Source organism: Narcine bancroftii, chromosome 8, assembly GCF_036971445.1.
Source record: "Narcine bancroftii isolate sNarBan1 chromosome 8, sNarBan1.hap1, whole genome shotgun sequence".
Classification (NCBI taxonomy): domain Eukaryota; kingdom Metazoa; phylum Chordata; class Chondrichthyes; order Torpediniformes; family Narcinidae; genus Narcine; species Narcine bancroftii.
Window position 1 is genome coordinate 166,803,458 of NC_091476.1, and position 26,444 is coordinate 166,829,901.

Below are 26,444 nucleotides of genomic sequence, written 5' to 3' on the forward strand. Positions count from 1 at the left end.
AAAACCACAAAATGCTGGGGAAGCTCAGCAGGTCAAACAAAGTCCTTTATGTAGCAAAGGTGAAGATAAATGACTGATGTTTCGAGCTTGAGCCCTTCTTCGTCAGTTGTATATCTTCATCTTTTAAAAAGATGAAATTCATAATGTGCTGAATAAGGAAACAATTGTATATACATGGTGTGATAGTACAGATCTATTACCAATGTATATAGTGTATATAGTACAGTATCTAGACTGTGCTTACAGCGATTGGCTGAGAGCTTAGCCACGTCTACTGTCTGGGCCTTAAAGGGTGGTGTCCCCAGCCAGGTCGGATCATTCCGGACTGGTTGGCCACCTGTGAAGAGCTCCTGTCTTTTGCTAATAAAAGCCTTGGTTTGGATCAACAAGTCTTTGATTCTTTCGACGAGCTCTACACATGGAGAAATAAACCAACACAATATAATGATAAGCATTGTAATGCCAATACCCATCCTTACTTACACAAAGGAGGCAACTCATCTCTCATTTCCTTTAAAACATACTAATATTACATTCACGTTCCAACTCCTGCTTAATTAAGGAACAATAACCTATCACTTTTCAAACTGATTTGTGCTACATAGGCACTTTATTTTTCAATTTTCTTTTTATTTTCATTCAATAAAAATGCTGAACAGTTTTCAGCCATGTACAGCACCTGTAATGACTATATGAAAACCCAACCAGACAGAAGAAATTACAAACCTGTTGATCCTGCAACACACAATCTGCAAGGATTGATTTGAGAGAGGACAATGTTGGAGAATTGAATGACAGGGTGAAAATACAAACAAGTAGCCATCATGAAGCGAGGTATTACCTGGAACTAACAATCCTTTATGGAGGCAGTAGAAACTGAATTGCAACCATGTTTCAATGTGTCCTCCCAACACAAGATCAAAAACACAGATCCCACACTGCACAAACACGTGGCGTTACTGATAATAAATTTGTACACTTGCCATGTTGATGAATCTTCAGTCCCACTGACTTCCAAGAAGTCGTATCCATCTTCCAGCTGAAAGTCTGTGAAGACCAGCGCAATGGTGTCGCCAGGCTCAGCTAGAATAGTCCAAGTGCAGTCTGCATTATTGTTGTAATCTGATGGGAAACCAGGGCTTGAGATATCACCCCTCTGCCCTCGCAGGGTCCCTCCACAACCATCATCTGCTGCAGAAAAATAAATAGATATTTTATGAAAACAGTGAATAATATTTGTCAAAAATATGATGAATATCTAATTCGCTACAGCTTCTATTACTATAAAATTCAACAGTGAATCATTTTCAATAAATTAAAATATATTAATTTACAACATTACAAATTCTAGTCAAAATCTTCAGTCACAAATATAGGTAAAAATATCCTCCAATAAATCTTGCCTTTGATTTGTAACTCCTGTAAAGTGGTAAATTTCTCTTCCAACCAGTAACTTTGCAAACATTTGAGCTGATTGCATCTCACTAATTTGCAGTTTAATAACAAACAATCAATAAATTAATGTTGATTGTGACTTCAGAACATGAACCAACAGTTAGGAAACATAAGGATGGATTGTGTTTAATAGTTGGTGAAAGACCAGTGTGAAACCTTCCCCAATCACATCAACAAAAGAACAGGGACTATTTTCATCTTTGAACATATTTTCAACGTCATTATTCCAGAACACAACAGTCCAATTAAAATAAAACACCTTTTCCTCAAGACACTTTTACCTTAAATGGCAACACTTACTGGCTAGTCACAATCTAATTATATTCTTTACCAGAATAATCTGCAGCTGCACTACCCACTCTGAAATCTCTTCACACCTACTTACATTTCTCCAATCAAAGTTTACTTCAGGTTACTTCTGTTATTGGTCCTGCAGAGATGGGACGTAGGCCTTGGAGGGAAATACAGATAGAGGTCCACATGATTGCAGAATGGCATAGAGATGGAACTGAGCCTTGGATGGAATATAGACAGTGGATTTTTCCTACAATGCTTGAACAATCAAGTTTCACTCCAACAAAAGACACTCATTGGTTCCCAGCAAACTCTTGCCAGGTATGTCAAAACTTTGATATTCTTCCAGACATATAAATTCTCTCTCCCAAATATTGGCTGCTCCAATAAAAAAAAACACACTCTTGTCAGTGAACATGGGTCTTCCCCCTTTGGATCTGACATTACTGCACAACATCACCTTTTGCAGATTGCAGCAAAAATTATGCATTTGTCCCTTTAACAGCAGGCACTAGAACTTGTTGTCAACAGCAAATTGACAACAGCTGTCTGGCATTTTGGGATGATTAAAATACCAAGATCAGAGTAGAATGATCTTTCATCTTAACATGATGTCATGTACTTCAAAAATTGAATGCTAGTATTTCTGATTTAGATGCTTAAAAAAAGCTGGCCTGATCTTGCACCATACCAAATGTTAATCTCCAATAACCAAAATCAATGTTGCAAGTGTTCCTGTCAGTTCTTTTTTTCTTGTTTTATCATTGCTAATATTGCAAGAACAAAAAAAGCACCTTTTATACAAGGTTACATGTCAATGCTAAGCTGGTTAATAGTGACGATGTAAAAATGAGCACCATACCTTGAGGAAAAGGGTCAGTGCAGTAATCAACGTTATTGCAGCTTTAAATGAAAGCTGATATATCAATTGTTCATAAGAAAAAAATCAATGCTCCCTGCCAGGATTGCCATAACTATCAATATTTAGAAGGCTGAACTGGAATCCATCCAAAGCAATTAGATTGAGGAAAATAAAATCAAGAACCCTTCAAGTCAACGAGGCAGGAAGATTTGAGCCAATTGAAAAAGATTAGGGTGGGACTGGCATCTGTCAAAACCAATCAAACGTTTTGATTTGTTGTCCAGCGACTTCCCAACTTCACTCCAGTTCTTTCTGTTAAACAGCTATTTCTTAAAATAAAGCCAGAAAGGTTGATGTAACAAAGGAATTTACACAATTCACAGTCAGCTTTTAATGTTGAACGTAGGTGATTGTTGGAAATTAATTTGAAAAGGTTTTAGCTTACAAATAACATAGGAAGATCTTTAATACAATCTTTACTGTGTAAAGTTCTTCGTAGACTGGAGACCATTTTCTTTCCAGATTTTTTCATTTTTTTTATTTGAAAGGTTACATTTCAAACTGCCATATAATAAGTGACGTCAGAAAAAAATATGCTCATTGTTTTTACATCCTAAAGAGCAAATAAATCTCTAGCATTCACTTCTCCCATGTTCGGCAGGAATAGCTTCATTCACTTTATCTCAAGCTACGATTACTTACTTCAAAATTCACCCAGTTTGTAAATGATGGAATTTTGGCCACATCTCTCGCAATTTTTAAAAAATGTAGCTACTCTGCTTTAAGTCCTGATCTTCATATATCATTGGGCTTAATTCAGAGCCATTTGTATTGGCTTCAGTTTAGGTCTTTGCGAAGAGGAGAGAAGGAAATTACTTCTCACACAGAATGATAGGGAAAAATAGAACGAGATTGTCAAATAAATCAGAGTTTTAAAAAAACTGCACAGAAAAGAATGCAATCTGAGAATCAGGTACTATATTGGATTTTTGGGTGAATCTATTTCACCAAGTAAAGCAAAATGCCATGGGCCTTAAATCTTGCCTGTCACAAGATGAGACAGTAAAATTACAAAAATGTGCCCCCTCCTCCCAGTCTGCACTGAAATTACTGACTTTACTTGATTTTCTGATTAAAATCAATACACACTGAAGCAGTTCACTCTCATCATATTTTGCTATATGGATTTGCCACTATGATTTGCAAGGTTAGCCAACAAATGGATGACTAGGGTCCCATTTGGTCAATTCGCACATGACCCAGGTGCCTTCTTTTATGCTGACGTGTTTCATTAAATTTCACAAAAATAAGTTCAGACACTCTAATTTAAATTAAGTGCAACCAGTTCTCAAACATGCAGAAAAGATGACAGAGCCCTGGATACTATTAGTTTTAGGTTAATTATGGAGAAGGTTAGGGCTGGGCCTAAGTTTGAGATTCTTGATCGCAGCAAGGTTAATTTCAAGGAGATGCAAAATGATTTAGAAGGTAGGATTGGATCATTTATTTTATGGGAAAGGATGCAACAGGTAAATGAAGGATATACAAAGGAGAAATTTTGAGAGTTCCGTGTTGGTATGTCCTTGTGAGGATTAAAGGTTAGAAAATATAGGGAGGCTTGGTTTTCAAGGATATTGGGAATTTGGTTCAGAGGAAGAGGGATGTGGACACAGTAGGGAATAAATGAGGTGCTTGAGGAACATAAAGAGTGCAAAAAAAAATCTTAAGAAAAAAAAATTAGGTTAAAAGGAGATATGAGGCTGCTTTTGCAGGCAAGGTAAAAATAAATTCAAAGGGTTTCTACAGGTACAGTAAAAGTAAAAGAATAGTCAGGGATAAAAATTGGGCCCCTTGAGGATCAGAGGGTAGGCTGTGTAAGGAGTTAGAAGAGATGGGGGAAATTTTTAATGATTTTTTTTCCTTCACTATTCACTAAAGAAAGGAATATTGAGTCCAGTGAAGTAAGGAAAGCTAGTAGTGAGATCATGAAAAATATACAGATTAACGAGGAATTAGTATTGGCTATTTTGAAGAGAATAAAGGTGGATACATTTTTGGGTCCAGACAAGATATTCCCTTGTGGGGTTAGTGTAGAAATAGCGGAGATTTGGAGGGTAGCTCATGATGTTCCACTGTTTAAAAAAGGCTCTAAAAGTAAGCTGGGTAATTATAGGCCTATGAAACTGATGTAAGAAATGGAACATACAATTATTTGGATAGACAGGGATTGATTATAAGTAGTCAACACAGTTTTGTACATGGTAGATAATGTTCAACAAATCTTACAGAATTTTTCAAGGACATGACTCAGAATGTTGATGAAGGGAAGGCTGTGGACTTCAGTAAGGCCTTTGACAAAGTTCTGAATCAGATTAATTAGGAAGGTTCAATCAGTAGGTATTAATGTTGAAGTATTGAAATGGATTCAACAATAGTTGGATGGGTGATGCCAGAGAGAAGTGACTAGTGGAGTGCCTCAGGGATCAGTACTGGGTCCATTGTTGCTTGCCATATATATTAATGATCTGGATAATAGGGTGGTATATTGGATTAGTAAGTAGTCAGATGACACTAAGATTGGTGGTGTTGTGGACAGCGAAGGTTTCCCAAGCTTGCAGTGGGATATCAGCCAGTTAGAAGAGTGAGCTGAAAGATGGCAGATGGGGCTTAATACCGATAAGGGTGAGGTGCTAGATTTTTGTAGGACTAATCAGTAAAGGTCATTCACGTTAAATGGTAGACAATTTAGGAGTGCGGTAGAACAAAGGGATTTAGGAATTCTGGTTCATAATTCCCTGAAAGTGGAGTCACGTGTAAATAGGGTGGTGAAGAAAGCATTTGATATGTTGTCCTTCATAAATCAGGATTTGGGGCATCATGTTGAAGTTGTATAGGGCACTGGTGAGGCCAAATTTGAAATATTGTCCATAGCTTTTGTCAACAAAATAGAAAGAGCGCAGAGAAGATTTACAAGAATTTTGCCTTGGTTTCAGGGTTTGAGCTGCAGGGAAAGGTTAAACAGGCTAGGACTTTATTCCCTGAAGTGAGGAAAATTGAGGGGTGATTTGATAGAAGTATTTAAAATTATGACGGAGGCAGATGGAGTAAATGTGGATAGGCTTTATCCATTGAGAATGGTGGAGATTCAAACAAGAGAGCATGGATTGAGAGTGAAAGGGGAGAGGGAGGTGGGGGTGTGGAATGTGCTTTTGCCAAAGTGGTAGATGCGGGCTCTATTTTAATATTTATGGAAATGTTGGATAGGTATATGGGCAAGAGAGATGTGGGTGCAAATCAATAGGACTAGGTGGGAGAACGTGGTCGGCATGGACTAGAATGGACAAACTGGCCTGTTTCTGTGTTAGAATTGTTTTCTGCTTATATATATTACTTTTGCTGAAGCAAGTGGATATAAATAATGGATTTGAGATCTTTGTAAGTTCATAAATTCAGTATAATATGGAAAATCTGGGGAAATAAAAATCAATCAACATTTTGAGTCTTCCCAGATTTCCAAATGTTGACCATTTCACGTTCCGCTGATGCTGCATTACCTGCTGGGGTATTTTAGCATTTTCTGGTTTTCTTTCAGAGTTCCAGTTCCACCACTATCCTATCAATACAGCCGTACCATAGTTCACAGTGATTTCATGGCATGTCTTCCATGGTAGAAGGATGTTCCTGCTGGGGGCACAGATTCTGGCAGGACTATTTCACAAAAGGAGTCCAATCTGAATCCATAATTTGTGCTCAGTTCAAGGTGGCCCCAGAAGAGAGGTCATTGGATTGTTTTTTTTCTCTCTCTCCACAGAACCATTGTTTTTGTTCCTGGTTTCCCATCAGGGGAAGTGAGTTTGAAGATGTGTTCACTCCGAATGCTGACTTCAAAAATTGATAGTTTCAATCAAACTTGTGAGAAGTATTTAAATGTATTGAAATTACAGCAACAATGACACAAATTATCCTAAATGTTGGTATGCCAGCTTTTGCAAAATAAAATCACCTTATGCCCATTGCCCCCATTCCTTGCTTGCTTCTAAATGGCTGTCTTCAGTCACTCCTCAATGTGCTGATGCCCCTCTAAAACAGCTTTGGTTCATTATGAAGAGGGTGCATGTTTGATGATCAGACTGTACAAAATGGATTTTGTGTTGTGGAAATTCAGGTCTGCCTAGTATACGTTGATGTGGACTGATCATTTTGAATTAACGCCTGTATGTGCCTTGCTGCTTTGAGCAGAATGCTGAGATGGTTGTTAATGAAATGAGGGGGGCCTTGATGTGTGTTGCCTGGGAATGATAGGCAAATTAAAATACCATCAGGCCTGATCAAGGATAGCGAGAGGCTTTGGAACGTGCATTGCCTGGTAACAACAAACTAGCAGATAACTTTCCAACTGTTATATTTCTCTCCAGTATCATGTGACTTTCAAGAACTCAGGGAATCAAAACTGTAAAAAATACTTTAGAGGAGGGGGACAAATCTGCGTGATTGGTCCACAATACATTGCATCATGTAGATAGACATTGCTTAGCTTAACGATGATAGGATAATGCTTGCTGGCCAAGAGGTGACTTTTGAGATTGGTTAACGTCAGATAGCATTGGAGAATTTAAACCCACTACTTTGTAAACTCGGGAAGCTCCTTGATCCCCTATGGGGCAGTGATGGACCTCCTGCCAAGCTTGTGTGTGAATAAAGGAGTACTAGAAAACTAAAGTATGCGAGTCCTCCATTGCTAATGGTATGTTTACTACAGAATAGAGCACCACCATTAACCTGGATGAAGGGGGTTGAAAAGTGACAGTCCACAGTTTCCATACCATGATGGCATCTGCCAGAAGATATTCTGGGATTCAATTGTCCTGATAAGAGCCCTTCTCCCCATCTTCTTTCTCCCTCCTCAGTAAAAAAAGGTCATGTCTTCAACTCTTTTCCTCTTGCTTTTGGTTTTGCTACCACTCCCATTTTGAACCGTCCAAATCATTAATGATCCCTTTAAATAAGGCAAGAACTGTGCCTGCCCCCAAATGCTTGGCCTGGTTTCCTGAGCATGTTCTCTGTAGAATTGGTATTAAAAATGTGTACACGATGAAAGGTTGAAACATGTTTCAGGTGTGTCTGGAAAAGCACAAGCAATCTTTTTTCAGTATTCTATGCTGTAATTATATTTCACAAAAAAGTGATAGGGACTGATTTCAATTCTATCAAAAAGTGCTTAAGCACAAAGCAATTGAATTTTTTGGCCTTGTGCTCCAAATCACAAACATTTGATTACAAAGCACTGTTTATGTCAGTACTAAATGATTTAAAGTATATTTCATTCTGTGAGCCTGCACTGAGAACATGATGCACAATTTTGGTCTCCTGAACAAAGAAATGTACTTGCCTGCAAAGGAGTACAATGGATCAGCATCAGAATTTATTGAAATTAACATGTCACAAAATTTATTGTTTTGTGGTAGCATCACAGAGGAAACATTTTGATAAACCACATTTTGAAATAAATAAAAATAGTGTAAGTCAAGGAAAAAGACAAAGTGAGGTAGTGTCTGTGGTTCATTGTTCATTCAGGAATCTGATGGTGGAGGGGAAGAAGCTGTCCTTCTGTCACTGAGTGCACGTCTTCTGGCTCCTGTACCTCTTCCCTGATGGTAGCAGAGTGAAGAGGGCATGGCCTGGCTGGTGGGGGTCCTTAAGGATAGAGGCTACTTTCTTAAGACACCACCTCTTGTAGATGTCCTCAATGGAATGAAAACCGATGCCCACGCAGGCCAAGTTTACAACCCTCTGGAGTTTTTATCCTGTTCCAAGCTTTGGCACCTCTATACCAGACAGAGAAGCAGGCAGACAGAATGCTCTCCATGGTGCACCAGTCGAAGTTTTCAGGACATTTATCGGACTGGTCCCTGCGATGCCAGGAGAAAAGATTGTGCACCCTTGGCTATTTGGGACTGAGATGAAGAGAAATGTCTTCATTCAGAGAGGGCTGAACCTTTGGAATTCTTTATCCCAGAACTTCAATCACTGAGCTCATTCAGAACAGTGATTGATAGGTTTATGAAAATTAAGGGAATGCAGGGATAGTTCCATAAAATGGAGGTGAGAATAAAGATCAGTCATGATCCTGATGCACATTGCATTAGGGTTGAAAGCCATATGGGCTATAACTGCACTTAATGGCTCTGGTCCAATATTCTTATAATGAGTATTTGCAGATAATTTCATGTCATTTGGAAACATAACTGGCATTTCTTGGAGTTAGTTGCTGATGCCATTACACAATTTCAGTGTCTTTGAAGCATCAAATGACATTTTTGTCCTTCCAGACACCATATTAAGATCTCCAGCTTCACGCAACTTGCTCTCTGACTGTACTAGAGTGGCCAAATCTCCTTCAAATCATATCAAAGAGCAAGTTTACTGCTCTGTGTGACTAAGTTTTTGATACCTAATCAAAGCTATCGTTGATAATGAGAGAATGTCCGTAATGATGCACTCAAATCTCAGTCAGCCACCTGTGATTTTGATTTAGATTCTCTCTCTCAGTCAGTTCAGTTCGGCATACTGGCCATATACAACAAACATGGTATTAATTCCATAGACATAGGCAAAGAAACATAACATCAAATGAGAAAATGAACCCATTTAACTTGATCTCATCTTGTCCTGACATTGTCGTTCACCTATCCATTTCTCTCATCGTCTACACTGCAACTTACTTGAACTTTCATTCCCAGTTCTGAAAATCTATCTCAGACCCGAAATGTTAATCTTGTTTCTGTTTCCACAAATATTGGCTGACCATCTAAATTGAATTTCACAGCACAGAACAGGCCCTTCAGCCCATGGTGTTGTGCCGACCTGTGTGAACCTACTCCACCACAATATGAACACAGAAGTCAGCAAACGCTGTGACTGTAGTAAAAGGACACAGAAATTCTGGAGGAACTCAGCCGGTCTCACAGCAACCAAATGAGGTAAAGGTATATTACCGATGCTTTGGGCCTGACCCCCTTCTTCAAGGAGTCAGCTAAGAACAGGAAGGTGTAAGAATAAAGACTGAAGACTGGCAGGGGGAGGTTTTTTATTAGATATGATGAGAGGTAAGAATTGATTTTGGCTCTGAAAGGAGACAGAGGGGAAAAGGAACAGGGAGAGAGAGAAAGAGAGAGAGAGAGAGAGAGAGAGAGAGAGAGAGAGAGAGAGAGAGCTGTGAAAAAGGAGATGGGATGGAAGAAGGGGGTTGGGTTTGACAAAGAATGGTGGTTGATGTTAATGCCATCCAGTTGGAAGATGCCCAGACAGAAGGTAAGGGTTGTTCTTCCAATTTGTGGGTGGACTCAGACATGTCAGAAAAAGAAAGGGGCAGGAAATTGAAATGAGTGGCCACTGGGAGATTCATGTTATTGCAACAGAGAGAGCCAAGTTGCTCAACAAAGCAATTTCCTAGTCTGCACAATCTCTCTGATGTAGAGGAGACCACAACGGAAGCACTAGATGTAGTAGACAATGCCTGCAGATTTATGTGAAATTTTGCTTCACTTGGAAGTACTGCTTGGGCCCCAAATTCTTCCCGACCTCACACCCATAATCCTCTATTTTTCTTGACATCTATTCAAGAGTTTTTTGAATATCCCTATTGTACCAGCCTTCACCATCAACCCCAGGCACCCAACACTCTCTGAGTAAAACTTTTTGCACCATTTTCCAGCTGCTTTTCCTGGACTGTTGCAAGAGAATATTGTCCTATCCTCAGGCAACCAAAGTTAGTCACTCACAGAACAACCATGATTTCACAACACCAGATTGGGACTTCACTCACACAAATCTCATTCTTACTTTTTAACCTTTAGGCACTCACCCACAAATTTCTCCTCTCCCACTGCCCCTCATCCCAACCTCCCAAATCTCCTGACTCTCCAATCCCCCAAGGCCCTTCACCCTCTAATCCCCTTGCTGCAAGAATCCTCATCTTCAAAGCATGTCAAAAATTATTTATAACGCTGGTTCATCAAACTAGAGTCATAGAACACTACATCACAGAAACAGGCCCATCAATTGTTCTAGTATGTGCTTAACTATTCTGCTTGTCACAGTGACTGCACAGGGACTATATTCTCCATACTCCTCCTATCCATGTACCTGTCCACATTTTTCATTGATGTCAACATTGAGCCGGCATTTACCATTTAGCTGGCAGCTCAATCCACATCCACACCAGTTTCTGCATGACAGTTCCCCCTACAATTCCCTTTAAATTTTTTCCCCTTTTCACACTTGAACCATGTCCTCTAGTGTTTAATCTCTCCTAATCTTAAAGTAAATGCAAGCAGGATTTTTCGGTTATCTATGCCCATCATAATTTTATATACTTCTATATAATCTTCCCTCATTGTTCCACACTCCAGGGAATAAATTCCTAACCTGTTCCATCTTTCCCTGTGGCTTAGTTCTTCAAGGCCCAACATCCTAGTAAATCTCCTCTGCACTCTTTCAATCTTATTAATATCCTTCCTATAGTTAGGTGACCATTAATGCACAGAATACAACAGAAACTATCCAATATTTCATGCAACTTTACCATTACTTCCCAACTCCTGTGTTAAATACTTTGAATTAGGATGGCTAATGTGCCAAAAGCTCTCTTTATCACCCTATCTACTTGTGATGTCACATTCAGGGAATTATGTATCTGTACTCCCAGATCTCTCTATTCTACCACATTCCTCAGTGCCCTATGATTTCCTGTGTATTCTATCTTCCAACGTGTAACACCTCACATTTGTCTGCATTAAATTTCACCTAGCAGCCTTGCAGCCATTTTTCCAGCTGGTCCAAATCCCACTGTGAGCTTTGAAACCCTTCCTTGCTGTCCGCAACACCTTCAATCTTTGTGCCATCTATGAATCACGTGATGGAGTAGTGGCCATTCGGGAAAACCAGCCCTCTCCAGGAAAATAGGAAAAAAAGTTAGGAAAAAGCAAAGCTTAATAAAAATAGAATACAAGAAATAGAAGATAAAGATAAAGCAAAGCTTCTCTGGAGCGTAGAAGATTGAGAGGGGACTTGATAGAGGATTTCAAGATTTTAAAAGGGACAGACAGAGTAAATGTGGATAGGCTTTTTCATTTAAGGAAAGACTGGATCGTTACAGGGATAGGAGGGGACTAGAGGGGTATGGTCCGGGTGCTGGTCAGTGGGACTAGGAGGGTGGGGATTTGCTACGGCATGGACTAGTAGGGCCGAACTGGCCTGTTCTGTGCTATAAGTGGTTATATGGTTTTTATGGTTATAGAAGAGGAAGGAGATGGTTTCCAAGAAGGAGAAAGTAAGAACAACTGGAAAAAAAGTAAAAGAATTGCCAGAGAAGAAAGAAGAAGGCCTTACTTGCAGGAAGGAACAGGACGCTGTGGTGACGAGGAGCGCCCAACCCTTGAGGTCAGTGCCTGCCCTACAGAGTCGTGACCCACCAGCCGGTGCACTACAAAAATGGCTCTCGGACCAAAACAAAAGTGTGCAGTGTGCAATCAAACGAGAAAGAGGACAGCGGCGGGAGGGGGTCTCAGCAGAGGAGTGGGCTATCACAGACGGAGCAGCTGAGGGACGTGTGACACCAGGGCTCTCAGCTGGAGGATAAGGAAGACAGCAGAAGAGGGTGCGACGAAACAGATGTGGAAGACAGACAGAGGGAAGATCGACAAGAAGACCATCATCAGGAAGCACAACAGACAAGCAGCCAAGGAGGGGAGGAACAGCAACAAGAGGCCCAGCAAGAAGAGGCCCGACAAAGAGATACAAGCAGCTCATCAGGAAAAACATAAGAGACACAGACACAAAGAAGAGAAGAAGACAAAAACACAGATACAAAGAAGAAAAGGAAGAAGAAGACCAAGATCTTCACAAGGAAATAGAAGGTAAAACTGATGGACAAAGAGAAATAAAAGGTAAAACTGATGAACAGAATATAGATAAAGTCTTTTATGAAGAACAAATGAGATCACTAAAAGAATGGTTATCATTCGAGTTTAATGCAATTAAAAGGAAAATGAAAAGAACAGAAGATAAAATGCAAAGGTTAGAACTTGTAATGACACAAATAGGGAAAAGAGTAGAGAATGTGGAAGAGCTGGAAATGGCCATAGAAATGGAAGTGAATGACTTAAGAGAAAATTTGGAAGAAAGTGACAAAAAAATAAAAGAGACACGAGTTGTTATCTCAGAAAATTATAGTTGGCGAAACCACATAAAAATAATGGGCCTGAAGGAGGGTGAAGAAGGCACAGACATGAAGGAATTTATAAAAGGATGGATCCTGAAGGTCCTGGGAAAGACAGAAATGCAGGAAGAAATGGAAATTGAAAGGGCAAACAGAGCATTAGCTCCGAAACCAAGATCCATCTTTGTAAAATTTTTGAGATACTCGACAAGAGAAAATATACTGGAATGGGCAAGCAATAAAATTAGAGAAGATAATAAACCATTGGAATACAAGGGTCAAAATTTTTTTTTTACCCAGACATAAGTTTTGAACTCTTAAAGAGTCAATACAGTGAAATCAACTTTATGGAAAAAAGGTTACAAATTCATATTAAGATATCCAGCCGTGCTTAAAATATTTCTACCCGGGGAGCAAAACAGACTGTTCATGGATCCAGACAAAGCGCAAGAATTTGCAGAATGTTTGCAGGACAGGAGAAGAGATGAAGAGATGTAACAAGAATGAAGAACAGTGACAAAGTATATATAAAGATGTAAAAATAATATGTAAAGAACTAAAGAGGGAAAAGAGAAGGGAATGAAGGGAGTAAGGGGGAAAATGTGTTAAAACAAAAGTGTTTTCTGGAGAGGGTGGGTGGAGGTGGAATAACTGTCAGTTGACGCTGTGAACAAGATCGCAACCCAAATGAAAAGGGAAGTTGTGGTTGCCCAGCAAGAGGTATGGGACAACTCAGGGGGGGGGGGGGGGGGGACTTTTGGGGTTAAGGTATTAGTGGATGTGGGAACTGCGGGAGTACTTTATGTCTTAAATGTGTTGTATATTAAGTGTAATAAGAGAAAACTAAGAGATGTAAATGGGGAAAAGGGAGATGGAGGTGGCAAAGAGGTGTATGCAAAATATAAGATGGTTATGTTGAACTATATGACTATAAACATTAATGGAATACATAACCACATTAAAAGGAAGAGGCTACTAAATTTATTGAAGAAGGAAAAAATAGATATAGCATTTATGCAGGAAACACATCTAATTGAAGCAGAACATAATAAACTAAAGAGAGACTGGGTAGGACACGTAACAGCAGCATCCTATAATTCAAAAGCTAGAGGTGTAGCCATACTTGTTAAAAAAAATGTACCAATCAAAATAGAGGAGGAAATAATAGATCCGGCAGGGAGGTATGTAATGATAAAGTGTCAGATATACTCAGAATTTTGGAATTTGCTCAATGTATACATACCTAATGAGGAGGATCAAAAGTTTATGCAGGATTATTTTTTGAAGATTGTAGACACACAAGGAAATATATTGATAGGAGGGGATTTTAACCTTAATTTGGACCCAATGTTAGATAAAACAGTACAAAAGACAAGTAAAAAGAATAAAGTCACCAAATTTATGGTTAAATCAATGCAGGAAATGAAACTTATGGATATATGGTGGAGGCAACACCCAAGAGAGAAGGAATTTTCATATTATTTGAGTAGGCACGAAACTTACTCAAGGATTGATATGTTTTTCATTTTTTAGCCCATATTCAAGGGACTCAGGAAAACTGAGTATAAAGCTAGACAACTATCAGATCATTCACCCCTATTATTACCAATAGAACTGGAGGATATCCCACCAAAAACATAGATGGAGGTTAAACTCCATGCTACTTAAAAGACAGGAATTTAGGGAGTTTATTGAATGCCAAATTAAAACATATTTTGAAATAAACTCAGGATCAGTGAAAGACAAATTTATATTATGGGATGCAATGAAAGCCTTCATTAGAGGGCAGATAATAAGTTATGTGACTAAGATGAAAAAGAATTACAATCGGGAAATAGAGCAGTTGGAAAGGGAGATAGTAAGTACAGAAAAAGAATTAGTAAAAAGGGATGACATCATGAAAAGGAGAGAATTGGCGGACAAAACAATAAAATACGAAACATTACAAATGTACAAAGTGGAGAAGAACATATCGAAAACAAAGCAAAAGTATTACGAACTGGGAGAAAAAACACATAAAATATTAGCCTGGCAACTTAAACCAGAACAAGCTAAAAGAATGATACAGGCATCAAGGAAAAAGGACAAACAAATTACATAAAATCCAACAAAGATCAATGAAAGTGTTAAGGAATTTTATGAACAATTGTATCAAACTGAGAACGAGGGGAAAGATGATAAAATAGAGGAATTTTTAGCTAAAATTGAACTGCTGAAATTGCAAGAAGAGGAACAAAACAAACTAATAAAACCATTTGAAATAGAGAAAGTACAGGATATATTCAAAAAGCTGCCAAACAATAAAATGCCAGGAGAGGATGGATTTCCAATAGAATTCTATAAAACTTTTAAAGAGTTATTAATTCCTCCTCTCCTGGAAATAATGAACCAGATAGAAGAAACACAAAACCAGATTCATGTAAGACAGCAATAAAATACCAAAGACGAGGAAGGATCTATTAACGCCAGCATTGTATAGACCAATATTTTTACTTAACTCAGATTATAAGATCATAGCAAAATTATTAGCAAACAGATTGGCCGATTATGTACCTAAAATACTAAAACAAGATCAAACTGGATTTATTAAGAAAAGACGAACAGCAGACAATGTCTCCAAACTTATTAATCTAATCCACGCAGTTCAAGGACATAAGAAACCAACAGTGGCTGTTGCTCTAGATGCAGAAAAAGCCTTTGACAGAGTAGAGTGGAATTACTTATTCTAAGTATTTCAGAAGTTCAATCTACCAGAAAAATATATAAATTGGATTAAAGCATTATATAATGGACCATTGGTGAAGGTAACAGTAAATGGATATGTATTGAGTCACTTTTAAATTAAGTAGGTCAACTAGACAGGGATATCCACTATCCCCCTCATTGTTCGCCTTAGCAAGAGAACCTTTGACAGAACTGATAAGAATAGAAAATAAAATGAAAGGAATAAAAATAAAGGAGAAGGAGTATAAAATCAGCTTATTTCCAGATGACATCATAGTATACCTAACAGAACCAGAGGTATCAGTAAAAGAATTACAAAAGAAATTGAAGGAATATGGAGAAATATCGGGGTACATTGGTCAGGTCCAATGGAAGCACTGACAACCAGATGGAATTTCTACCCTCGTCATTACCTGTCAGCAGGAAGCCCTGTTTAAAATGTAAGTCAGCTTTGGGCATGAATGGGAGAACTAAACAAGTATTTTCTGGTCTTTTATAGAAACAATTTATAGAAGTGATTATTTCCAAATACTCTTCAGGAATACAAAATGTGTGGAATTTATCCCCAGAATGCGCTTCTGAAAAGCTGTCAATGGCTAGGACATATACTGTAAGCTTGCACAGAGCTTCAGAAAGTAATTTACTCAGCAGCTACACATCTTTAAGTGTCATAAGGATTTCTCATTTTGGTTGAATATCCATTATTCTATGCCCTGAGGTATTGTCCTCTGTTCATATCAAAGCCCAAGTGCTCTGTTGCATTTTGACACCCCAGATCTGCTTCTGCTCTTCAGTCCTTTTAAGCTCACAATTAATATGTGACACTTTTAGCTTTCGTAGAGCATTAAACATTTTACTCTTGCCTGAACTCTTCATGATTGACCAACATCCATTTAGTCAAGAATTAAACTCAATCATTTCTGCCTTTACCAGTGATCAACTTAAAATAATTGCCTTCACGTGTAACAATGTCCAGGATCACTGATAATATATCACATGGAGGCTGTTATCTTCATCCATTACTTTAACAAATCTCTGTATTTGATTGGCCTGGTTGATACCGATCCGACATTGACAGGCAACTGCCTTTGCTTCAGGACCCATAACAAAACACAGATCAACGGACAATATGACACTTCTAATCCTGGATCTGGAAATGTCACAGGTTCGACATCCAGGAACCATTGGACACAGTTTCTCTGGATGCACAATTGTCCTGAGAATAGCAGCCACCAAAATTCTTTTGATGTTTTTGTGCTTAACTCCATCCCCCACCTCCCCAACCCAAAATTCCTGTTTAATTTGGGCCAGGAGCAACACATAGATTAAAGCAGAATTTGGAAGTAATTTTTTTCATTTTTCTCAAGGGAATTTCTTAAGGGCATCAGTGAATCAGTTGACATTTTTTATTAAAACAATCCAGTCACATTTTTCTATTTGAATTTAGACATACAGCACGGTAACAGGCTCTTCCGGCCCACGAGTCCATGCTGCCCAATTACACTCAATTGACCTACAACCACTGTATGTGTTGAAGGGTGGGAGGAAGCCAGAGCGCGCAAAGGAAACCCACGCAGAGACAAGTAGTAAATAAAAAGTCCTTTCAGACGGCATCGGATTTGAACCCCAGTCACTGGCACCGTAAGAGCGTTGGGACAACTGCTACACAAACTGCGCTGCTCTTTAATGGTATTCCTCAATGATATGAGGCCATACTGCAACATTTTTATGCATTTTATGGCAAAAATTTCTTTAAAAATCACTAAACCGAATCAGCAACTCCTTAATGCATGGAGCGTTACCGGAAATTCCAACCCGAGTCTCATGTCAAGTCACAAAAACCTCTGGACTTCCACTGTGGTGTGAACTGGCATGGAACACAATCCTGATGACTGCTCTGAAGATGAATGCCAATGTGTGCTCCACAAGTATTAAAAAGCAGCTCGTGGATCCATCATTATGTGTTTGCTTTTATTGCAAATGAGTTGGAGCTTTGAAAAGGGATTCAAACCCCATTCCCAATCAATGGTGCTTTAACAACTTTGCATAAACTACTACATTAATTGTGATGTCCATTAACAGCTTTGTTAACTGGGCTTCCCCCTAACAACTACGCTAAATTCATCACCCCTAACTGCTACACTAACTGTGATGCTCCATGGATGACACAATTGTCCTATCACGGGCAGATAAATAAATTAGATTCATGTGCCGTGGAGTTTAGAAGAATAAGGAGTGATTTTTAAAAAAACAAAAAATATCTTAAGAGGGTAATATCAAGATATTTCCACTAATTTTGTGAATTACCCAGAATTCATTTAAATCTTCTCACAGAAGGTGGTGAAGTTCTGGAACATTCTACCTCAAAATGTTTTGGAGGCTATATTACTGTTGATATTTTAAAAATAATTAAATGCATTTCTAATTGTCCAGGGAATTGAGGGGTGCAGGGAACTTGCACAGATGATAATGTCTGGAGCAAATATAAGATGATCCAAATGAATGGTAGGGTAGGCTTTAGTGGGGGAGCTGCCTACTCCTGATCCTGCCTTCCCAATGACAGGTGAGTGGAGGGAGAGCACTTGACATGGCCAATTATCAATTACGGGTTTTTTTTTTTTACACAGCCGTTGCATTCTGGGAAATTATTCTCAAATTCCAGGAATGCAGTCTGAGTAACAAGATTTGAACGGAAATGAGTGACTCATTCCTGTTCCAAAATTTTACTTGCAGCACCCCTAGCCATTGCGGACTGCCTGCAGTCTAATCTGAATCGTGGGAGGTCCACGACAATGATTTAATGAATATGACGTGCATGATGACATCTGATGACACGTTGAGATCGTGACATTGCAACACGAAAGAGTTAAATGTGAAGCAGGAAGACATTTACTTCCCAGCAGCAGTCAATCACTATGTTGAATCATTGAACTTATGCTGGCATTAACAAGATCTGTGGATCTAGAGCCATTTTCCTCTTCTGTCTTGCGGCCTTTTTTTGGATGCAGGTGAAATACATCACTGCTGACATCAATGCAATGACGCCATGCGGCGCACGCGCATCATATATCATGGACGACATTGACTCACGTCCAGCCTACACAAGTACCACACCTACAGTACTTTGTCTAAATGCACGGCGATATCCGTACAAAGGTTGTTCTGTGTGAACAGCCAATATGGAAGGTCAATGTGAAAATTGACTATGCAAAAATGTTGCTCTTTACATGTAAAAACTATAAATGGCTCAGCCCAACAATTCAGTAGCATCAACCTTGAAGGCTAGGAGTATATTTTTGAATCTCAGCATCAGAGATACGAACTTACTTACGCCAAAATCAGAATTACAAACATCCCTTTGATGCTTCTGCTGACCTCATTCCATTATCTGCAAAATTCAGGCAGACTTAGTCTGTGAATGTTGTTATCCACAACATTCAGAATTATTTTCAAGGTCAGATCAGATGGATCCTACAAAAGATGGCGTCTTAAGAAAGTGCCCTTCATCCTCAAGGATCCTCACCATCCTGGGCCTGCCCTCTTCACTCTGCTACCCCAGGGAAAAAGGTACAGGAGTCTAAAGATGAACACCCAGAGGCACAAGGACAGCTTTTTCTCCGCTGCCATTTGATCGCTGAATGATCAATGAACCAAAGACACTGCCTTACTCCAACTTTTTGTCCACTATTTTAATTTATTTTTTGTGAGGTGGTCTATTTGAATGTTTGCACTGTGGTCCTGCCACAAAATAACAAATTTTGTGACTTGTTCATGACAATTGATTCTGAACTATTGTTGAGAAGAATGCCTGTGACATAGTCAGATACTGACACAAATGCTTCACATGATACCCCAGTACAAGAGTTTAAATGAGTGAAGCTCCAATGCTTGATGACGGAGCCTCAACCATAGACACAACAGTCCCTTTCACAGAACTTGAAGGACTGTTCTCAACTGAATAGATTCCATCCATGATCACACCAGCACGGATATAACTGTTGCTTTGCACCTTACCTGTCGCCTCACAACACATCTCCGATCTCCACTAGATTTAAAAGAATAATGTGGCATTATCACTGGAGAGGAATGCTGGGGAAAAGTAGATGTGGAAGTATGATTTCTTTGTTATTCAATGTTTAATCTATATTGTTGGGTGTACGGTAGATTTTAACCTGTAAGCCTACATTAGGTTAAGTGGAGCCAAACACTATTCCTCAGTTTGCATCCATCATTTGATTGTGAGCAAATTCAGGTTTTTTCACTTGGGCAGATCTAAGTCAATTTTAAACACCAAATTAATTTGGTTCTTAGAAGAGAAGAAGGAAATGGCAAGTTAGTTGCAGAGACATCATTACATTACTCCATTAGTTCCACCTACCTGCTCCCTCTCCGATAACCCACCAATCCCCTCACATCCATGTACTCATCCAATCTCCTCTTCAATGAACCATATAACAATTTATAGTAAGGAAACGGGCCATATTGGCCCTTCTCGTCCTTACCGATTTACATGAAACACCAATAGTTCCACCTACTTACTCCTTGCCCATAACCCTCCAACCTCCTATCATCCATGCACTCATCTAACCTCCTCTTAAATGACAGAATTGACCCTGCCGCAACTACGTCTTCCGGAAGATCATTCCACTCAGTGTTAGGTCTGCTTTGTTCATGAATGAGTGAGACAAACACCAGGCTGAGTCGAAATCAGGGTTCTTTGTTCTTTATTACCGGATTGTAACACTTGCGACTAAACATGTTAGTCGGAGAATGCATTCTGCCGTTATCAGCAAAATGGTGATTTTTTATACCCTTGGATATGTGCTTAGAACATCATCATATCATTACTTGTCCAATGACTAAAACTGTTGCTATCCTTTCCCTGCTAGCTTCCTGCCTCTCAATCCATCAATGTCTCTCTTATCTTGTAAGTACAAGGATGCATTCACATCTTGTTACTGCCCCGTACATTCCCATCTCATGATGTTTTACCTAACAGGAGTACAAGGACACCTCCCCTTCTTGTTACAGCCTTGTACAGGGTAACTCCCTACACATTCCCATCTCATGATGTTTTACCTTACATCAGCCACCACTCTTTAAGTGAAGAAGCTTCCTCTTATATTACTCCAAAGTTTTTCCCCCTAACCCTTAACTTAAGGCCCCTTGTTCCAATCTCCTCTACCCTCAGGGGAAAGAGCCTATCTACTCTATCTATTCCCTTCATAATTTTAATCCCACACTATTTTTAATTACATGACAATCATGGAATCTTCAATATTTTGAAATTAAATAAAACTGTATAAAAAGTTTCCATTACAGAATTTACACACTTCTAGATATCTGCTGTGAAAACAAAAATGTTCCATGAAGCAAACCTTCTCAAATATTTCAATTCAACTCCAGCACTTTCTTAATCCACTCACCTCAGTGAGATAATACTACTACAAAAAAAAATTATCACAGGAAAATAAAAGCCGATAGGTAGGAGACAGGTTATTTTTGATGCAAGTCGCTGTGCTATATAGACACAGGCCTTATCTGAAATGGATGACAGGAACTATGAAGTCACTAATTAAAATAACTGAAAATCTGAATAACAGTTGAAAACACCATTCAATTCTCATTTTACCTCTGCAAAAGGGAACTGGAAAATCCCATGAAGCACTGTTCTCCGAACTGGCAAGGCAAGTCAACACTGCATGTCCCTCCAGGAAGTGGCCAGCAATGCAGCTAAACCGGATTTTATCACCGATATTGAATGTGGATCCCTGCTGCAGTCCATTCTGTAACTTGCCAGGATTTCCACAGGTATGGCTTGGCAACACTGAAAGAAATAAAAATAATCACTCCTTTATAACTGGATGCATTGTTTTTAATTCTTAGACCTGATTGTCATTTCCTAACATCCCAACAATTGGATTTTTAATTTAGAATAAATTGGCATTTAATATCTTAATTTGAGAATTAACAGTATAACACTATATTTTAATGGATAGTGTGCTATGGGAGCACTCCCACTTTAGTAAGTTCCCAAAAATTTAAATGATTCACCTTGTCTTCTTGAAAAAAGATTCTGAACTGCAATTCAGTGTTTCACTTCATTATTATCTTCCAAATCAAATTATCTTTTAAAATCATGTTTGGACTTTTTAAAGAGTTGTGCAGTTTAATTGGAACAAAACAAGCCAAACCAATACAAAGGCATTAGAATCAAGTACATTCAGTAGAACTTATATTTCTGCTGTCTTTTGCATTAGCTTGGAAGGCTTCATTCTGGAATCTGCTGCAGTCTCAATCACCACTGTTGAATTACTGCTAATTATGCTCATTTGCACACTGTCACAGAGTCTCTGAAATTAGCAATTTTAATCACGGAGGCACAGACAGAAAGAAGCAAAATGCCTCTTTACTTAATGTATTGGAAAAAAAAGTTGACTTCTGTGCACCAATACATGAATGACAGATTCTGACTTCTGTTATAAAGCTACTTTCAGTTTGTTAAAAGTGGACAATAGGAAACTCCAGGAATTTTTTTGTGATAAACCCATTTTCTGGACAAAATTGCGACTTTTAAATACACCAATGTGGCGGCGCACATCCTCATGGCGAACCAGCCCCGCTTCTATCACCATGTGGCAGGGCAGCCATGGGGAAATGGCGTCGTCAGAGGTTTCTCTCTGACTCCAGCATCCCTTCCAGCAGGAACCCTGGGCAGCGATTTTGATGTCACCAGGTGAATGAGCTCATGCTGCCCTTAAAGGGGCGTGCTGAATTTGAATAAAAACAGTCGTTAACAACCCTCAGTGTGGTGGCTGTGTTACTTCCGCTGCTCGCACCGCCACAGTGGTGACCCCAACAAGCCCAGATGTTTTTCTGGACTCAAAAACACCATGGATTCAGCAGAGGTTAATGCTGTCTCCATCAAGCTTCTCCCCTTTTGGACCCACCGACCGAGAACGTGGTTCGGACAGGTGGAAGCACAATTTCAACTCTGCACCATCTGCTCAGATGCCACGATGTCGTGAACACTCTGGACCAAGATACGGCAGCGAGGGTAGATGACATCATCCACCACCCCCCGGCTATGGGGAAGTACATGGCCCTCAAAGACCTGCTGCTTGGAACTTTCGGGCTAACTCCCCAGCAACGAGCTTCCAGGCTCTTTCACCTACATGGGCTTGGGGACCATAGTCCATCGGCACTGATGGACGAAATGCTGGCCCTGGTGGAAGACCACAAGCCTTGTTTTCTCTTCCACCAGATATTCCTGGATCAGATGCTGGAGGACATCCAAATGCTCCTCACAGATGAAGACTTCTCGAACCCGAGGAGAGCAGCAGCCTGTGCGAATGCCCTCTGGCACACGAAGAAGGAGAACGAGGCAGTCCTCAACCAGATGCACAAGCAGTTACCAGCCGACCACAATCCGCTCCCAAGACCAAGCCAGAGGCTACCAAGCCCGTAAGTGCAGCCAGCCCTGCGGGTTGCAGGGAAATGACCAAGTCAGCCATTGTTGATGCTTGCGACGGCTGGCCACACAAACAGCCTCCTTCATGTGATGGACAGATCCACTGGCCGCCGATTCCTGGTGGACACACTGCCTGAGCTCAGCGTCCTTCCCCTCACAGCATTAGAGACTTGCACCCGATCTGAAGGTCCAACCCTGGCTCCACCATCACGACCTATGGTGTCCACAGGTCACAGATCCAGATCGGGAAGGAGAAATTCCACTAGAGGTTTGTCCTAGCCTCCGTGGGCACCACACTGTTAGGGGCTGACTTCCTAAGAGCTCACGGCATACTGGTTGACATGAAGGGCTAAAGGCTGGTCAATGCCTAAAAATTCCACTCCACCTGACTGGACACAGCAGAAGTCCACAGGATCAAAATCGCCACTGTAGCCACCACCAGGGATGAGTTCGACAAGACCCTCCATCAATCCCCTGCCATCTTAGAGCCACGGTTCAACGCCACCCTGCCTCAGCATGGGGTCTTCCACCACATTGCCACCACATTGCTGCATGCTTGACCCAGACGGCTGCCTCACGAGAAGCTCCAGCAGGCAAAGGAGGAGTTCTCCAGGCTCCAGGAACAGGGAATCCTCTGGCGATCGGACAGCGCCTGGGCATCGCCACTCCATATGGTCCTGAAATCGTATGGGGGCTGGAGACCGCGTGGGGACTACCGTCGGTTGAACGACAAAACCACCCCCGACAGCTACCCGTTGCCCCATATACAGGACTTCTCCGCCAACCTCCACGGTGCACGGATCTTCTCCAAAGTGGACCTTGTGCGGGATACCATCAGATCCCGGTGCATCCAGATGACGTGGGTAAGACAGCCATTATCACTCCTTTTGGCCTCTTCGAGTTCCTGCGTATGTCCATCAATCTAAAGAACGTGGTCCAAACGGTCCAGCGCCTCATGGACATGGTTGGAAAAATCCTGGACTTTATGTTCATTTACCTGGATGATATTCTCATTGACAGACACAACCACAATGAACACAAAGCCCACCTCTGCACACTCTTTGCCCGGCTGGCAGACTTCAGCCTCACAGTCAATGCAACCAAATGCCAGTTCGGCAAGGAGTCCCTCCAGTTGCTGGGGCACACCATTTCAGCAGCTGGGGCCACGCCGGCACCGGAGAAGGAAGCATCTGTTCAACGATTCCCCAAACCCTCTACCCTGAAAGGCTTTCAAGAGTTTGTGGGGAAGGTGAACTTTTACCATAGTTTCATCCCCAGAGCCGCACGCACCATGTGCCCATTCTTCGCGCTCATGGCCACCAAAGAAAAGACCTTATCGTGGTCAAAGAAGGAGGACAGGGCTTTCATTGCAACAAAGGATGTTCTAGCCAGAGCCATGCTCCAGGTGCACCCACGGCCAAAGGCACACATGGTGCTCTCTGTGGACGCCTCAGCTACGGCAGTGGGGGGAGGGGGGGGTCTGGAACAGTGGCTCGATGAACAATGGTGCCTACTGGCCATTTTCAGCAAGTAGCTGCGCCCGCTGGAGCTCAAATACAGCGCTTTCGACCGGGAGCTCCTGGTGCTGTATTTGGCCATCCGCCATCTCCGCTACTTCCTCAAGGATAGGCCATTCACAGCCTTCACGGATCACAAGCCCCTCACTCAAGCACTGGGAATCACCAAGGATCCATGGTCCAGCGCCCTAATGTACATATCTGAATTCACAACTGACATCCGACACAGGGCTGGCAAGGACAATTTAGTGGTGGATGCGCTCTCCTGTCTAGCTATCAACACTCTCGCGCCCGGCCTTGATTATGAGCAACTGGCTCAGGCACAGAGGAACGATACAGAGACGCAGGCCTTGCATACCGCCATCTCGGGCCTCAAACTCAAGGATGTCCAACAGTCTGGACACATTGCTCTGTGATGTCTCAACAGGCACACCGCACCCGGAGGTCCCGCCGTACTGGAAGGCGAAGGTCTTCAGTCTGATCCAAGACCTCGCTCACCCAGCAGTAAAGACAAATGTGCAGATGGTTGCGGAGTGGTTTGTGTGTCACGGGCTGAAGAAGGAGGTGGTGGAACTGGTGAGGAACTGTACCAGGTGCCAGAAGTGACACACGCGAGCCCCCATCCAGAAATTAGACCTGGTGGTTTGCAGATTCCAACACATCCACTGTGAGGAGGTAACGAGTCTCCTTGGACACCGGCAAAAAAAACCATCCACGTTGATGTCGTCGGGCCTTTGCCGGTGTCCAAGGAGACTCGTTACCTCCTCACAGTGGTGGACCAGGCCACAAGGTGGCTGTAGGCCGTCCCGATTAAGGAGGCCTCCACAGAGACTCTGGCTCCACAGAGCCAGGACTCTGGTCAGCCAATGGATTGCTCATTTCAGAGTCCCAGCGCACATCACTAGCGACAGAGGGGTGCAGTTTACGTCTGCCCCTGTGGACTCAGATGGCGAAGCTCCAGGGGGTCAAGCTCCACCACACCACAGCATACCACCTGCAGTCCAACGGGTTGATGGAGAGATTCCACAGGCACATGAAGGAATCGCTTATGGCCATGCTCTCTGAACCAGACTGGGCGGACGATCTACCCTGGGTCCTCCTCAGGATTAGGACAGCACCCAAGGAGGACCTGCAGGCTCCAGCAGCAGAGATGGTCTATGGTGCACCGCTTTACCTGCCGGGTGAGATTTTCGGCCCAGACCCTGACACCATGGCCACTGACAAAAACCTGCTGGTGGACCTATGCAGGCAACTGGCCTCCCTAGCTCCCCACCCCGGCACCCAGCCATTTAATCTCCCCAAAGACCTCAACTCGGCCCAGTTCGTTTTCTTGTGGAGGGGACCACAAGGTGCACCGCTACAGCGACTGTACAAGGCACCATACAAAGTCTTGCACCAGTCCGGCGGAACTTTTACACTGGATGATGGGGGGAGAGAGGAACTTTTTACAGTGGACCGCCTGAAGGCGGCCCATCTGGACTTATCACCGCCGATGTAGACAGCCGCGCCCAACCGCCAGGGCCAGCCACCAAAGCGACAGGACACGTAGTCAGTTCTGGGGGGTGGGGGGGGTTGTGTGGTGGTGCATATCCTCATGGTGAACCGGCCCCGCTTGTATCACCATGCGGCGGGGCAGCCATGGGGAAATGGCGTCGTCAGAGGTTTCTCTCTGACTCCAGCATCCCTTCCAGTAGGCACCCTGGGCAGCGATTTTGATGTCACCAGGTGAATGAGCTCATGCTGCCCTTAAAGGGGCGTGCTGAATTTGAATAAAAACAGTTGTTAACAACCCTCAACATGGTGGCTGTGTTTCTTCCACTTTTCACACCACCACAGCAACAATTTTTAAAAAAAAGTAAAAATGACATCCTCAATGATCCCTGTTCATGCTCACTTATGGCT

At 41.5% G+C, this 26,444-nt stretch overlaps 1 protein-coding gene across 1 annotated transcript in view; it reads right to left on the minus strand.

Annotated features, from left to right (window-relative positions):
* The window catches only part of LOC138742142 (CUB and sushi domain-containing protein 2-like), a 938,722-nt gene that overhangs the window by 413,036 nt on the left and 499,242 nt on the right, over positions 1 to 26,444 (minus strand). The window contains exons 4-5 of the mRNA XM_069896325.1: positions 21,187 to 21,381; positions 984 to 1,191 (exon numbers count right to left, since the gene is read on the minus strand). Of these exons, the coding sequence (XP_069752426.1) occupies positions 984 to 1,191; positions 21,187 to 21,381 (403 nt within the window). The remainder of the gene's footprint in view (positions 1 to 983; positions 1,192 to 21,186; positions 21,382 to 26,444) is intronic.